The sequence below is a fragment of the Panthera leo genome, chromosome D2 (assembly GCF_018350215.1).
Source record: "Panthera leo isolate Ple1 chromosome D2, P.leo_Ple1_pat1.1, whole genome shotgun sequence".
NCBI lineage: Eukaryota > Metazoa > Chordata > Mammalia > Carnivora > Felidae > Panthera > Panthera leo.
Window position 1 is genome coordinate 81,491,835 of NC_056689.1, and position 17,600 is coordinate 81,509,434.

The 17,600-nt window shown below is 51.4% G+C and overlaps 1 protein-coding gene across 1 annotated transcript in view; it reads right to left on the minus strand.

The window, feature by feature from the left end:
- Nucleotides 1-10,178, minus strand: part of CD2H10orf90 (chromosome D2 C10orf90 homolog) — a gene marked incomplete at its 5' end in the record, with an annotated part of 242,596 nt that extends 232,418 nt beyond the window's left edge. Inside the window, one exon of the mRNA XM_042907809.1 lies at nucleotides 10,124-10,178. Within this exon, the coding sequence (XP_042763743.1) occupies nucleotides 10,124-10,178 (55 nt within the window). The remainder of the gene's footprint in view (nucleotides 1-10,123) is intronic.
- Nucleotides 10,179-17,600: the final 7,422 nt, after the last annotated feature.

Here is a 17,600-nt window from a genome sequence, read left to right on the forward strand (position 1 = left end):
TGCTCAAGGTCACATCGCCAACTAATGATGCCCTTTCTCTTTATGATAAATGGAAGCCATTAGGGATCATCTTAAATACAAGTTAAAGGCTCCACCCTGAAGATTAATTCCAGGAGCAGAAGCAGAAACTGGCTAAAACTGGCTAAATCAGCAGCTTATGGAAGCCTGTCATTAGGGACACCCGGAGATCAAAGAAGGATTTGTTTTCTCCTTCTCTCCCCTCCCTACCCTTTCTGGGATGGGTGCCTTTCCCCCTGCACAACTCTAATGGGGTTTCCTAGACACACAGAGAAAAGTCAAGTAAGGAAATTCAGACCTCTGACTTGAAGGGATAAGGGTAAATTGTGTGGTCTGCAAAGCCAGAAGTCAGGGCCCTCTGGCTCTAGACCCAGTACTGTCACGTGCTCAGTGGAACTGAACACCTGGGGCCTCGGTTTCTCTTTCAGTAAAACAGGGGCACTCTTTGCCTTACTCACCTTAGACAGTAGCAGTTAAAGCAAAACTGCTCTGACACTTGTTACAATAGTAAGGAAGACTTTGTTCAAGGCTACTGCAATAGAAGAGATCAAGTTCACCTCCAAGTACAACAAGGACAAGTGGAGGATTACAGTGACGGAGCAGAGAGAGGGGCTCAGTGGATGGAAACTTCCTAAGACAAGACCTCAAGAGTCCGGGGGATTCTTGCCAAAGGCAGCCCAAGGTGATCAGATATCAAGGGGTGGGAGATTCTTGCTAAGATGGGCTGGGCAGGCCAAAGATAGGGAAGGGGCCAAGGCAAGACCTAGAGGAAAGGAGGCATCAGAGGAGCTTGAAGGGAGGCCAAGGAGAGTCTTTTCAAGCCACAAGAATCAAATGAGACACTATAACCTACGCATTTGGGAACCGTAAAGAATGATTCACACCACTTTATGTTTCTATGCTTTATAGTCATTTGCTATAAGACTTATTTAGGAAAAACTTGTGTTTAATAGATGATAAAAAAAAAAAACACAGTTGGCATTGGAAGTCTACTCAAACAAAGCACATAATCTTTAGGCTTCAGAAACCCTGAGAAACTAAAAAAAAAAAAAAAATTCACACAAAAGTCACCACCTGGCTACTCTTTGGTCACCATCAGCATAGGTAATGGCCAAGTAGCCAGTGAGTCACGGGGGGCGGGGGGCTGTCCTACCAGGCGTCTGAGGGATGGGCCCAGCCAGTCACCTGTAAGACTCCTGGATGGCCCTAAGACCCCTGTACAGTTGGGATGTGGCTCACAGTTCAGTCCAGGGAGGGCCATGTTGGTCAATCCTGCACTTCTAGCCCAGGAGAAAACACAAGCAGAAATAACTCTGAGAGGAACTTGTTCATTGTGCATCACGTCTTTCTGGTCATTTTAAAGACTGCTACTTACTATCTGCCAGGATTGGGGGAGGGGACTTCAAATTGCTCCACAGATGTGAAAATGTCAGTAGGCAAGAGGTTTGGATGGCTTCTTCTGCAATGCGCAATTTACACGGACTTGCACCTATCCAGGAAGCTTTGGTATGTCCCCAGAAGCACAGCAGCAGATGAACTTGGGAGGGCCCAGAACCGAGGACCCGGCGAAGCAAATTAAATCTGACCAAGGGCAGACCGGTGGAGGCAACATTCCAATACAACCCAACATAGACCACGCGGATGTGAGTGTGGGCCACAGCCGAGCCCGGGGCCATTCTTCCTCTGCCCAATAAGCCACATGGTTTCTTCCCTCCAAGGCTTCTAGCTTATGCTTCCTCAGACATGAACGCCTGGTAGAAACAGAGCTGCCTGTCGGTACATCACTGGGGAATGAAACATCATCACGGACTCTGGACGCACTAACTCGCATTGCAAATTACCTTTACAAACACATGAGGTAGAAAGTAAGGCGTTACCCTAAACGAAACCCTCAGTGATTCCCACACTCAGCGCTTGCTCTCTCTCACTCAAGCCTCTGATTCTGCAAGCTCTCTTTAAACGCATTTTATTTGTTTTGTTCTGTGGCTATTTCGGTCCCACCTGCCGTATTCTACCACCTCCCTTGAGGACCTTTTGAGACCTTTTGAGTCAATCAAGGCATAGGTTCTACTGACCCTGGACACAGCCTTACAATCGCCAATGGCACCCCCAGGCAGACACAGCTGGTGGGCCAGAAATGGGAAGTTTAAATCATTTAAATGGGAAGTTAAATCTATTTGTTGCCATTCCGAGTCTAGACAGAAGAGCAGAAAACACTCTTATTCACCCTGGTTTCTCCCTCCTGTGCTGAATGAATGTTTCAGCACTTAATTTCCCTGCGTTCACCTTTTGCTCTCACCCGCATTCAAATAAAGTGAGAAGCCGAAACCCTCTCACCCAAAGCAAATGGGGGTTGGCGATGCCCCAATCCTGTGCCCTAACCCTTCAGAGAAGAGAGAACGTAGATGTCGAGGGGCCCACATGCCGCGTACCTTTTTCTCACTCCATCCCCGCATGACCCGAGCAACTGCTCTCAAGAGGGTGTGGATATCACACCAGCCACTCCAATCAACCCGTCAAGTGTGGTCAGCCTTTGGGAGGCCCCTGCCAGAATCCCGCCCTTGGCAGACATCTGGTCCTATGAGTTACAGTCTCTCGAAGCCTTCAGAGATCAGAGCAGGGAGGGCTCCCGCTTATCCTCCAGAGCAACACTGGAGGCGATCAAAGCCAAGCTTCAGAGGTACCTGATGTCTTGCCCCCCTCACTCCTGCAAGGATGAAGCCCCGGGCATTCCCTCTTGGGAAAAGCCTTCTTCCTTCCGGATGCGAAATTTCCAGAAGAGAAAATGTGCTCCCGCCCTGATGGGCAAGACTGAAACCCTCTACCCAGTCCGTTGAAGGACGCATACTCTCTGTGCTGAATCAACTGGCGGGGGCCAGGGGCCACTGGTCCAGCAGTATCAGAGTCACTGGGGGAGGTAGAGACCAGGACAAATGAGGGATATGGTCTTTGGAATTGTTTTGAGCACGAAAGATCTTATTTCTTTCTGCACGAAAGAGCAGAAAGTACTCTGCTGAGTCTAATAAAAGGGACCCCTCTTCAAAAAGAGGCAACACAAATATTTATACAAAGGGAGAAAAACCCGTCCCTGGGGGGAAGCAGGCAGTAAGTGGGAGACGTGGTAAGTGAATGTAAAAGACCTTGTGCCACGCTCAACCGTGGGGGTGGTTGGTGGGCTCCTCCGGGCCCCCACGTCTGGGTTTCTAGTGTCCTCCGAGTTCCAGAAGCCTCAGGCTTAAAGTCCACCCACAGACTGTTGAGGCCATCGGGCTGTCCCTTACAGTCGCAGAGGACCTGGTCAGAGAGCACCCGGGGCTGCTGCCGAGACCACATCAAGAGTCAAACAGGCAGAGGTGGAGTCTGAGCGGGGTGGGCTTGACGACAGAAGCGGGGGCCGCTCCGAGGGCAGAGCCAGCAGGGCCAGGCTGGGAGGGGGCCAGAGATAGAGAAGAGCTTACTGGCAGGGCCACCGAAGCTGCTGGGCTGGTAGTTGGCTAAATCCCTGCGACCTCTGTCTCCTAAGACCAGCGGTTCACGCCTGGGGACCATTCTGTCCTTCCTGCTCCTGGGGAACAGGTGGCCATGTGTGGGGACATTTGCGGCTGTCACAATGGGAGGACGTGACGTGGCATCTGGCGGGTAGAGGCCACGGATACAACTACACCTCCAGCAATGCGCAGAACAGCCCCCGTGACGAGGATTATCCCGCCCCACGTGTCGGCTGTGCTGGGGCTGGGAAAGCCTCCCCGAGGCCGGCAAGGACGACATTTGACCTGTCAACTGCAAAGCGGTACCGTGCTTCTCTGTGGTTTGCACACTGCTGGAGGTGTCTGCCTTCCTAGGATCTCTACTTGGAATCTCAGATCTGCCGACAAAGCTTGCAAAGCTCTTCGTCCTCAGTCACACCATGAACGAAGCGATCTAAGGTCCACGGGGGCCCGAGAAGGGCCGTCGCCGTTCTACCCAACCAGGCGGTTTTCTCAGAAGTGTTCCTTTGTAGGGGGGAGGATACCCTGAAGCAAACCAATTTAGGAGAAATGAATTGTTCCCTCCTCTTGCAATGAAACTGGAAAGCTGCCATTTGAATAAACAGGGGTCATTACCCTTTGAAAGATGTCTTTCCTTTTGTCTGATTCAAGCTAGCCATTTTTCATGTAAAATATAAGCTAACTGGGAAATTACATTTCTACTCCTTTATAATACAGATTAGAAAGATGAAGAAAAATCTGCCATAAACAATAGAAAAAGCCATTATTCACATGAAGAGTAGCCTGCAGGAGGCCCTAAAATCTGCACACGGCTCCAGCAACAACTCTCAATCTTGGCTGCACACTGGAATCACCTGAGAAGTTTTGAAAAACTCCCAACGATCAGGCCACGGCCCCGACCAATTACATCAGACACTCTACCATGGTTCTCAACAGTGTGCTCCAGCATCCCCTGGAGACCTTCTTCAAATCCAGGCCCCCACCCCCAGAGTTTCCAAAGTCTGCAGGTCTGGGGGGGGGGGGGTAGCCTAAGAATCTGCATTTCTAACAAGATCCCAGGTGGCACCGCGGCTCCCCCTGGAACCACCCTTTGAGAACCACCGCTCTCACAAAGGACCCAGGTATCCCCAGGTGTGCAGCCAGCCAGCGCCGAGAACCACTGCCAGGCGCCTGCCCAGGGACTGACTTCACCAAGGAGGGGGAAGCGAGGAGGAAGTTAGGTGGGTCCTTAGCCAATCAGTGCAAGCCTGAAGATGAGAATCCTTTACCAACAGAACATGAAAAGGGAAAATGGTGACTGTAGAGTGGCCCCACTGGGAGACACCAACTCAACCAAAGATCAAGGTCAACATGGCCAGTGATGAGTCATGTTGTGTCAGGTGCCCCCTAATATGCTGTGACAAGGAGGGCACATCACCTTTGTGGTGTTTGCACCCCAAACCCGTAACTTCAACCGAATAGGGAGAGAACATCAGAGAAACTCCAGCGAAGGGACATTCCACAATATGAAGGATCATTACTCCTCAAAAGTATCGAGATTGTGAAAGTCAAGGGAAGACTGAGGAAGTGTCACAGATTGGAGAAGGCTGAGACATAAGGGCTCAATGGCACCTGAGATCCTTGATTAGATCCTAGAACAGAAAGGACATTAGTGGAAAATCCAAGGAAACCCAGATAAGCCCATAGTTTGGTTAACAGCATTGGACCAATGCTAACGTCTTAGTTTCAACAAACGTTCTGTGGTTTTATAAGACGGTAACACCAGGCGAAGCTGGGTCAAAGGGACCCTCTACTATCTTTGCAACCCTTCTGTATGCTCAAAAATATTCAAAATAACAAGTTAAAAAATGAGAATCCTAGGACTATACGATTTGTTTGACTCATTTCATAATTTGGAATTTATGAATAGATCCATGCAGGAGATTGAGGGAGTTACAGACACATCATTCCCTAACTCAGTCCCCACTGGCTGCTGGGGACGTGAACAAGATGGGGGGAGGGGAGCCTCACAGAAATGGGGGAAGTCCATGAGCAAATGTTTTCATTTTAGTGCAAGGTACTTGACTATTAGGGAAAGTGATTACCAGGATGTAGGATTCTGAAAATACTGAGAAAAGAATGTGGGAGTGGCACAACTTGTGGAATTCAGACATAGTGCAGAAAGCTGTGCACTCCTGAGTGGGTGCCTCAGTTTACCCAGCCACACAATCAGGGCCTGAGACAAGATGTCCTTGAAGGTCCTTTCTCCTCTCAAGTTCACCAATTCACATGTATGTGGGGATTTTTTAAAAACCAGCTTTTTCAGAAAGTGAGGCATGCCTATTTCAAACACCCTGAGAAATTTGAAGGAACATCTTGTGGTTATCTTTAAGTGACACTATTGGTGATTTAAGTTTCTTCTTTTTTTATTTTGTTTTAAATTTTTTTAAAAATATTTATTTATTTGTGAGAGACAGGGGGAACAGGGGAGAGGCAGAGAGAGAGGGAGACACAGAATCCGAAGCAGGCTCCAGGGTCCGAGCTGTCAGCACAGAGCCTGATGAGGGGCTTGAACTCACAAACCGTGAGATCGTGACCTGAGCTGAAGTCAGATGCTTAGCCGACTGAGCCACCCAGGTACCCCTTAAGTTTCTTCTTTATACTTTCATGTCATTTCCCCAATTTTGTAAAAAGTGATATGTTGTGCTTTTGTAAATCAGGGAAAAACAAACGAAAACACACAAACAAATATAAGAATATCAGTGTTTTCAAGACCCACCGAAAACAAATCACATATGAGAAGGCCACTGATGATTTGGAAATGCTAATGACGCTCTTGGCTGGGAGATATCACAAGTTGATAAAATGCGTGAATATGAACGCCTGAAGGCTCCACGAGATACTAAAAGAAATGAGTTTATTCTGTTTTCCACAAGACAGAATTGATTTTTCTCTCGCCTTGAAGTCCCAAATTATGCTGTTTTGAATCTATTCCACCCACATGTTGCCAGGCTGTGGATGTGACCAAGAGTTAAAATGCACAACAGTCCCATCGGAATGCAGTGCTTCCGAGTGTTAAATAAAAACTAAATTGAGACCTCCATGCTTGGCCATGATACAGCAACTGCCCTCAGATCCCCCCCCGTCTTGCTGCAAGGAGCCGTTACAGACTGATATTTGTGGCCCCCCAAAACTCACATGCTGAAGCCACCCCAACGTGATGGTTTTTGCGGGTGGGGTCTTTGAGAGGGAATTAGGTCTAGATGAGGTCCCGGGAGGAGAACCTCCGTGGTGGGATCAGAATCCTTATAGGAAGACGAAGGGACAGCGGGGCCTCCTCTGTCCACGCGTGCAAAGAAGAGGTCACGCGTGAGCACCCCAGTGCCCCTGAAGCCGGGTACGGCCAGCCGCCAGGAGAGGGCGATGAAGGTCTGGAGAGCAAGCAGAGAAGCCGTGGAGGGTGCCGCCTCCGTTATGGGTGGCTATTTGCCAGCAGGGCCAGCAGTCGTGGGGGGCGGAAAGAGCTGGAATAGGGCGGGGAAAGCAAGGAGCAGCCGGCACCCGCCGTGCCTCCCTGCTGCGACTCCTGGCCGTCACCGAGCAGAGACTTCACTTCTCCCTGCTACGGTCACCTGCAGAGGCAGATGGGCCCCCGCCCCCGGGTTTGGTTCAGATGTCAAGACTGATGATGCCACATTCACACCAAGGGGACACGGAAAGCCCGATGACTCACACCACAGAGGTCTCTCTAGGGGAGGTGGCCGACATGGTTTGGGAGAACCAGGAAGGGAGGCTGGCCCGGGGCTTGGGGTGGGGCCAACCTGAGGGTTCCTGAGCAAGGCAAGGGCTTTTGTGGCTCTGATCTCCCACCAGCACCACTAGGAGGGGGCACCTGACTTTCTCATCAGCTCGCCCTGATGTGGAGCAGAGGGTGAGGCAGGGGCGAGGCTCAGAAACTGTCAGCGGTCAAATATCAAAACACGGAGTTAGCTTCCTCGTCGCCACCTTCCGGTCTCGCACGAATGTTCCTCGACCAACCCTAACTTAGGATCACGCGGGAGAGTGTGGAAAGCCACGCCCCCGTTAACACCATGCAGCAGCACCAGCAACATCACGTGGCATCTTTAGGATTCACTAGACCCAATTTTGTGGGATGAGCAACATTTCTGTGGCCCGCGAAACTAAAACCCGCCCTGGCGACGAGGATGACAGGGACGGGGAGAAAAGTATCCTGGGGCGTGGCTCTTGAAACGCGAGCTCTTCCTTTCATCTGCCACACAGAATTCTACGGTCCACTTCCTGGCTGGGAGACACTCTGGCCTCTCCCCTCTCTGCTTCTTACAAGGAGCCCCGTTTTCGGTAACCGAGATTTGTGGGGAATGCGGGAAAGAGAGGACGAGGCAGCCCATCCACGCCTCAAGCTTTTCCAAATTTTACTCCCACGTCAAGTCAAGCTGATCGGGGACCTGCACACCTGGCCATTGTCTGGGCCCCTGCAGTGGATTAAAAATGGCCACATATTTGTTGCTAGTTCTCCCGTCAAGAGGGGAAGTCAAATTCCCGTTCCCTTGGAACTGGGCTGGCCTTAGGATCTGTTCTGACAAATAGGACGTGATGGAAGTGACCTTATCTAACTTCCGAGGCTGGGCTTTGAGCGGTCCCCACATTCCAAGATGTCTACAGCTTTCCCTTCCCTCTTAGAATGGTTCTCCTGGGAGCCAGCTGCCGTGTTACGAGAACCGAGCCATCCAAGCCAAGAGCCCAGCTGAGCCCCCAGCTGACAGCCAGCGCCACCAGCAGCCGCGTGAGGAAGCCACGTTGGAGGCTCTGGCCCCAGCCAAGCTCCCGGATGACGCAGCCCCAGCGGACACGACATCGCCACTGCCCAGCTGCACCCGATCAACACGGAGAGATAACAAATTGTGGTTGTCGTGTCAAGTCACGAAGACTGGGGTGTCTTTTGTTTATTATTTTTTAATGTTTATTTATTTTTGAGAGAGAGAGAGAGAGGCAGAGAGACAAGAACACAAGTGGGGAAGGAGGAGGGGGAGACACACACACACACACACACACACACACACACAAACACAGACTCCGAAGCAGGCTCCAGGCTCCGAGCTGCCAGCACAGAGCTGGACGCAGGGCTCGAACCCATGAACCGTGAGATCATGACCTGAGCTGAAGTCAGATGCTTCACAATCTGAGCCACCCAGGTGCCCCAAGTCTGGGGTGTTTTAATGCAGCAAGAGATAAGTGAAACACTCCCACCCCCACCCCCTTCGTGGTATCTCTCGCAGAAAGATGCTTTGGTATTCGTCATCTGCTTGCGTTAAGGGACGCTGTGCAAAACTGGTGTTCATACAAAGGTCATTATAGGGTCCAAGAGCGCTTTTTCCCAAGGACAAAGTTTGCAACAACCAACGCTGTTGCTCGCGAGGACCCCTGCAACAGAAAATCTTCTCGTATGTCAGCCCCAGAAGAGGCTGGGCATCGGCTACAGGTGGTAAATGTCACCTGTATTTATCTTACTGATAGGCTGTGTCACGAACCCTGCTTCTCTCTCTGCTCTGTGGGCCAGGATGCTTGCGGCCAAGTTCATGAACCACCTCAGTCAGCAATGAACTGACTCTCTAGCTTCATGCTTCTCCTACTTACAATGTCCCCTTGTATTTCCCGCAACTACTGATTCCAACATCATGCATTACTTGCGTTTCTGGAAGTTACATCAAATCCTCTGCAGACTGAAGCAAAATATGAATCATATGGGCAGAGCACAGGTAAGTAAACATCACAACATACACTTCTAAATTTGCCATTCCGCATTTTTCTGTAGATATCATAAGGTGGTATTAAAATAAGACTGTAAAATAAAAACGAATCGTTGTCTTCGGCGGAAGACAGCAATTCCACGATTCTCTTTGCAAACTTGCATCCACGATCATCTTTCTCAAATGCTGACATGTTACTCCTCAGCTTAAGAACCTTCGGTGATGATAAGACACAGTGGAACGAGGGCCCCCAACCATGTTCACACTGGGGTCCCCAGCACCTGTGACTATGTTAAGGTCCATGACAGAGGGAGTTAAAGCTGCTGACGGAATCAGTGTTGCTCATCAGCTAATCTTAAAACAGGGAAGTTGTCCTGGATTATCGGGCGCACCCAACACAATCACAACAGTCCTTAAAAGTGGAAGAAAGAATGAGAGAAGCAGTCTGAAGAGGACCCACAGCTCCTGCTGGCTTTGAACATGGCGGAAGGTGTCAGGAGGCTAGGAACACAGGGCAGCCTCTAGAAGCTGGGAGAAGAAAACAGACCCTCCCCTGGGGCCTCCAGAAGGCATGCAGCAGCCCTGTGCACACCTGATTTCAGCCCAGTGAAACCCATTCTGGATTCCGACATCTAGAACTCGTAAGATAATAAAACCGTATTGCTTAAGCCACCAAAGTGCCGGTAACTCGTTATGGTGGTCCTTGAAAAGGAATACACAGGCTGAGGAACACTGCCTAGGAATGTGGCCTAACTTTTCCATCTCGTCTCCAGCATCCAAGCCCTTCCATCTCCAACCCTCCCCCACCCCGCTTCCCACCTCCCTCTCCCCAGGCAACATCCCCTGGCCCACAGGGCCTGGAGTACTCACGATTCAGGCACCGGCACTCCTCCTCCAACCCGTCCACCTGCTGATCTCCCACGCATCAATCAAGGCCCAGCTCAATGGTCACCTCCTCCCTAGGGCCCTCCTTGATTCCACTCCTGTCCGCCACTGCTCTACAACACACAGAAAGGGCCCCTGGCTGAAAACACTCATGCGTTGTGTTGTCCCTTCAGCACAGGTTTGTTTTCCTACAGCCCTTTCCAGAACCGACGCCTGGAAGGCAAAGACAGCATCTTGGCCACCTTTGCCTCCCCAGGGCCCAGCTCTTAGCAAATGCTGTCCTAATAGCATGGAATTGGACACAACCACACTGACACAACCGCATTGCCCACACCAGCAGATCCTTCACCATCTGTAAAAATTCTGTGTCAACAAATTGGAGGCAGCATGGGGTCAAGAGGCTGGCTCTGCCACCGGGTTCCCTGGACTCCCTCCAGCTCTGCTGCCACCAGCCGCCTGACCGCGGGCAGGTTCCTGGAGGTCTCTGGGCCTCCCTTTCCTGACCTATACATCCCGGAGCAGGGTAGCAAGCGTCTACATTTCAGAGATGCCAGGACAAAATGTAAGCTTACTCACCCGATAAACGCTATATATTATTTATTTGTTACCCATGAAAAGAAGCCTCCACGTTTACTGAAGCCCAAAAATGACACCAGAGTTGCAGCCTTTGCCAGGAATGGAGAACAACGCGTTTGCACCCTACAGGCCCGACTGGCTGATTGCCCAAGTGCAAGGGCCCTGACTAGGCTCTCACCTCCCCCATCCCCCCTTCCGGCCTCCATAGCCCCTTGTGTCTGGACGCAGTTCCCCTCGACGTGGGCATCCCTGGGACATGATCCTTCCGACCAGAGAGGAGCCCTCACGTTGCTCCTGGAATCAAAGAGCTTGAAGGGCACGCTGGGTCCGAGATGAAGTTTGCAGAAAATGCCCAGGGAGATGGTCTGGCTTGCACTCCGAGCCCACTCAACCCCTGAGATTCTGCCCCCGTGGGAACGAGCTCCTGGAGCATCCTGATGCCTGCATCCAGGGAGCACCTTAGGAGACGCCCTGGATCAGGATCCTTAAGTCCTTTCTCGCTGAGTGTCTTGACAGAAGTCGTACAGGAGGGCTGCACGCGTCCTGACTAAACGCCGAAGGATTTCTGGGTAACACTCACACATGCAGAGGACGACAGGGGTGTTTGCCTGCCTGTGCCCTTCCCCTCCTGCTGCAGGAACGGCTGCACTTGGCCTTCGGGCAGCCCTCCGACGTAGGGTGCAGCGACGGTGGGATTGCCAGTCGAGGCCCCCAGCCCCACCACCCTGCAGCTAGCACTGGGTGTCCTTGCAGAGACCGCCCATCCGCTTCTGCTCTCCAGTCGGGCACGACAGCCCCTCTGAGGTGGGATCTTCAGCCTTTCAATTGTCTGGGAGCCACCCTGCCCCCTTCCAGCAAATTCCTTTCTTGGTTTTATGCCAGCTGATGTTAGTTTCCGTTGCTTGCAAACAGACACCTGAACCACTGCTCTGGCTGTGACCTGGTCCCCAGCTCAGGCACCACGGGCAAGAGCGTGACAGGTGTTTCCTAGTAAGGGCTGCCTCCAAAACAGGAACGGAAGAAAGACACCTGCGTCACGTTCTAGGTTTCTACAATAACAGCTATCGATATTCATGCTGCTTCCAGATGATTTAACATGAAAAGAGCAGCCCTCGAAGGCAAAGACCTGCCCCTCGTGAGCAGCATTTTAAGAGGATGAAAAGCACCCAGAGAGCCCGAGTGAGGACGACAGGCACTGTGGCACGCAGCTCGGGCAGCAATAAGAGAAACCCAAGGAAACAAAGGGCAGCTTTCTGGGCCAGCTCTTCAGCAGGCACGAGGCACATTAGAGACCACAGGACCTTTGCAGCATTGAGATTTCACGTTCAGCAGGTCGATGCCCACTTGGCGACTGCAGGACGGGACCCCGGATGGAGGAGACACCCAGGCTGGAGACCCCAGGGAAGAGCTACCCTTGCTCACAGGAAGGGATGGGCCTCTGCAACTCTGTGGGAAAGGGTGGAGGAGGGTGACCGTCCTCAGAGTCACCCATGCAACTCAGAGAGTCTGATGGAGTGCAAGGTGGCCTTTCGTGGACCAAGTTGAGGGGAACGATGATTTGTTCCTTGGGAAGATCCTTCCTGAGGTCCTCGTGCCTGCTCGACAGTATCCTGAGACCTGGGGGTCCAACTGTGCACCTGCCCATCACACCCCCTAGGTTAGCTATAATTTTTTTGAGCATGTGGATAGTAAGGGCAGATGGGGATGTTGAGGATAGAACCCTTGTCTACTGCCGACAGGAATGTTAAGACAGTGCAGCCGCTGCGGACAACAGTCTGAGGATTCCTCCAAAAGCTAAACACAGAATCACCCTCTGCCACAGCAATTCTGCTCCAGCGTCTATACCCAAAGGAACTGAAACAGGTGCTCAAACACAAACTTGTACACGAACGAGCACTAATCACCAGAGCCAAAGGGTGGAAACACTCCAGATGCCCACGAGCAGATGAACGGATAAATAAAACATATTCCTACAATGGAATATTATTTGGGCATAAAAAAGAAATAAAGTGCTCATGCAGGCAGCAACAACATGGGTGAACCCTGGTAAAGTGCTAAGTGAAAGAAGCCAGTCACGGAAGGCCACACATTGTATGACTCCATTTATACGGAACGTCTAGAATACGCAAACGCATAGGGATGCTTGGGTGGCTCAATCGGTTGAGCCTCTGACTTCAGCTCAGGTCATGATCTCCGGGTCTGTGAGTTTGAGCCCCGTGTCGGGCTCTGTGCTGACAGCTCCGAGACTGGAGCCTGCTTCGGATGCCGTGTCTCCCTCTCTCTCTGCCCCTCACCCCCCTCAAAACTAAATAAAACATTAAAAAAGTTGTTAGAATTGGGGCGCCTGGGTGGCTCGGTCAGTTAAGCATCCGACTTCAGCTTAGGTCACGATCTCACAGTTCGTGGGTTTGAGCCCCACATCGGGCTCTGTGCTGACAGCTCGGAGCCTGGAGCCTGCTTCGGATTCTGTGTCTCCCCATCTCTCAGCCCCTCCCCTGCTCATGCTCTGTCTCTCTCTGTCTCTGCATGATAAATAAACGTTAAAAAATTAAAAAAAAAAAAAAAACAACAGATCCCTACCAGCCAGAGTTATGGTTTAAGGAGAGCAACAAAAGAGAAGCTAGCAATGACGACCTATGTGATGAAGGCATCAGAGGGGGAAGGTCAGATACTATGGCCACAGAAAAGGGGTTTTGGAACATGGATGAGGAGAGGGTGCCAATATGGAAGACTTCCTGGAGGCAGTGATATCTCAACTGGGAAAGGACATGTTGGCATTAGCCAGACCTGGACTTGGGGATACAGGGTGGAGGTGTGAGAGGCCTGTGGGCCTAGAGGGCGGGGAGATCCCAGCAGGTGCAGAGGCCCAGAGGCACAAGAGTCTTGGCATCTTTGAGGGGGTTGGAAGGGCAGAGGGTGAGGTGGGGAATGGTGAGGAATGAGTCTGGGGAACAGAGGCCAGGCAGAGCACAGCTCTCAGGGCGTAAATGCCCTCTAGAAGGGATTATACCCGTCCACGTTTGGCCATCCTGTCCCCGCCAACCTCAAAGCAGAGAACGAGGTGGGGGGGACCCGCTGACTCCGTCTTCAGCAAGAGCCCAGAAGAAAGGTGTGCAGAAACCCAGAGAACATTCTGATCTTCCCAGTACCTCTGTAGCCCCCATCAACACCCACCCACCTCCTGTCCCCATGCCTGGGCCCTTGTCTGAGGGGACAGAAGGCAGGAACAGGAGTAGTGGAGCCCTCTCCAAGGAGCAAATTACAATGACATTCAAACCTTGGTTGACGCTGACTCTCCTATGATACCATCTCTGCTTTAAAAAAATTTTTTTTAACGTTTATTTATTTTTGGGGCAGAGAGAGACAGAGCATGAACGGGGGAGGGTCAGAGAGAGAGGGAGACACAGAATCGGAAACAGGCTCCAGGCTCCGAGCCATCAGCCCAGAGCCTGATGCGGGGCTCGAACTCACGGACCGCGAGATCGTGACCTGAGCTGAAGTCAGACGCTTAACCGACTGAGCCACCCAGGTGCCCCACCATCTCTGCTTTAGAGAGAAGGAAACTGAGGCTCGGGGATGTTACACGGTTTTCTCAGAGTGGATGGTGCGGGGACAAACCCAAACAGCCTGATCTCAGTCCTGTGCCTAACTCCACGGCCAGTGGGCAAGGGGGACGGGAGACAAGACAGCCTCAGAAGTCTGGACAGTGTCTGGGACCGAGCCGGCACCTGGGACTTCCTGTGTGTTCTTCCTAAGGGCCTCTGCTCTGTGCTCAGTCCACCCCTGTTATCACCACCCCAGACTCACAGAGCAGATGGCAGAGACCCTCCCCTTTGATCCCACCCCTCCAGAAATCATCCAGAACCAGTCAAAATTCCAACTTCCCCTGTGCCACCTGCCGGCTGCCTCACCCGGCCAATGTTCAGAGTCTGGCAGGGCCCGGCCCACGGCGGTCATCCCCCCTCCTCTCCCTCAAGCTCCCACCAGGCTGGCCCACCCCCGTGCCTGCTGGCAGGCCTGTCTCTCCACGCACTTGTCAAGGGAGTGCACCCTCCCCCCACCCCCAGAGTCCCAGGGCGCTGGAGTGAAGGACCTTGCTTCTGGGATCAGGCAGGAATTTTCCAGGTCCCCCATGATTTCCTGCTGCTCTGGGCACAATCTGGTTAGTTAAAAGCAGCCAAACTACTCCGCTTTGCAAGAATCTGCTGCTGTTGGGATCCCTGAGACAACGCATTATGCATCACTGTTCCCGGGCATCATACCGGATGGCCTCAAAATGTTAACAGTTTCTGAAGGTCATGGAGAACTTCCCTCTCTCCTGCCTGAGGCAACGCCTGACCTCCTCTGCCTCCCCACAGACAGACACTCTGGGCTCAGCCCGGATACGTTATCTTTATAAGACAGGAGATTGTTGTGAATCTGCAGAGGTGTGAATGGAGTTAAAATAATGAGAGCTGCCATCATGCCATAATTATTTAATTAGAGAAACTGAAAGTTAAGAACCTTTATCTAACACTTGAAAACAAGAACCAGAAATCCACCCCCAAGTATCAGGCAACTCAGATCCCCACGCTCGTGGGAGAGGCTCCAGCTGCCCTGACCGCCCCGTGCTTCTGGAACACAGCACCTCTGTCCCCTTGCACACGCCGTTCTTTCCTCCAATTCTCCACCTCCACCTGCCACCGGATCCGGCTGGGAAAATTCCATTCAATTACCAAGGGCCAGCCCAAACGGCCTCTCCTCTAGGAAGCCTACTTGGGTTTCCCCTAGCGGAACTGGTGGTTCCCTCCCCTGAGCTGCCTCAGGACCATGAACACGTCCTGTTACCACGTTTCCTGAGCTTTCTTATTGCCAGCTACCTCTCTGGCTCCCCATGAAAGTAAGCCCTTTTTGGGATGAGCACCGGGTGTTGTATGGAAACCGATATGACAATAAATTTCATATTAAAAAAAATTAAATTAAAGGAAGGAAGGAAGGAAGGAAGGAAGGAAGAGAAAGCCCTTTTGCAGCAGAGACCTGTTCATCTTTCACTTCTCCTGTGCCCGGGCACAGCCTAGGAGAAGGTCCCACGCATGACTCCTGGGGCGAACAAAGCCAGGTCTCCTGAAGAAGAGAACAAAGATCTTCCAGCTCCTAAGGAAGCAATTTTGGAGCCAAACACTGAGCCCAGCTGTGTAATTCTAGTTCAAAGCTCTGGCTTGACTGTCCTAGGCAGAATGGCCAGACTTGCTGGGGAAGGCTGAGGAGTGCCACGGGACTAGCTAAGCAGGGGCAAAGCAGGTTCCCGTCTGTAAGGAGCTTCCGTTCCCTTGGACGTCAGGCAGGAAAACATGCATTAGAATTTCCGTAAGGGAAAAAGCGGCCACGTGCGCCAGGTCCCACGTAAGATACAAGGATAGAGAAGTAACAGCCACGCCCTTACCCAGACGTTATCATCAAAGCCGGATTACAAGAATTACACGACCCCCAGAACCAAACTTTTCAAGCGACAAACTCGGGCACTGCGTGAAGGTAAGACTGGTTTGTTTGTTTGTTTGTTTCATACTTGAACTGAATTTCTAAAATTCTATTCACCAGCGGCGGGAACTTGACTTCAGATCACGCAGGGTAAGCCCAGCCCACGAAGGCTCCTCCTTCTCCCTGCTTTGTAGGGTAGGCTCTAAATTGGGGGAGGGGAGCTTATCTTGTGTCCAGCAGAGAAGTAGGGAGAGATCCCTGGTGCCACGTGTCTGGCTGTGAGGGTAGGGCTGTGGGCGAGGATTAAACAAGGGAATGACACAATGGATCTGCGCGCTTTGGAAAATGGCTTTGGCTGCCGTGCGATGACTCGATGGGAACACGGGAGAGGGGAAGCGTTCGGGAATAAGAAAAGCAGCTTACAGACCATTGCAGAAGTCTTGGCAAAAGATAAAAATAATCTTACGGGGGAGAGAATGAGAAAGAGTCCAAAGGGGAATGCATTCTGAAGTTAAAGCTGACAGGAAATGCTGATGGGTCAGGTCAGGATTCGGCGGTAAAAGGAAAATCAAGAAAGACTCCAAATGATCAACAGGTCTATGAAAAGGTGCTCAGATCACTAACCATCAGGGGAAATGCAAATCACAACCACCTGTTAGAATAATTCTCCTCAAAAAGACCAGAGATGGGGCACCCGGGTGGCTCAGTGGGTTAAACATCTGACTTCGGCTCAGGTATGATCTCACAGCTCGTGAGTTCGAGCCCCACGTCGGGCTCTGTGCTGACGGCTCGGAGCCTGGAGCCCGCTTTGGATTCTGTCTCCGTCTCTCTCTGCCCCTCCCCGCCTCATGCTCTGTCTCTCCCAAAAATAAACATTAAAAAAAATTAAAAATCACTAAAAACAGGGCACCTGGATGGCTCAATTGGTTAAGCGGCTGACATCGGTTCAGGTCATGATCTCGCAGCCTGTGAGTTCGAGCCCCGCGTCGGGCTCTGTGCTGACAGCTCGGAGCCTGGAGCCTGCTTTGGATTCTGTGTCTCCCTCTCTCTCTCTGTCCGTCCCCCGCTCATGCTCTGTCCCTGTCTCTCAAAAATAAATAAACATTTAAAAAATTAAAAAAAAAAAAAAAAAGACCAGAGATGAGAAGCGTTGGCAAGGATGTAGAGAGAAAGGGAGCCCTAATGGGAATGTAAACTGGCTCAGCCACTTGAGAGAAACGTACAGAGGCCCCCAGAAAATTAAAAAATAAAGCTGCCATATAATCCAACAATTCCACTTCTCGGTATATGTTTAAAGGGAGTGAAAACAAGGTATTGAAAAGCGACCTGCACTCCCATGTTCCCTGCAGCATTCGTCACAATAGCCAAGATACGGAAACAACCTAAGCACCTGACAATGGATGAACAGATAAAGAAGAGTGAGACACAC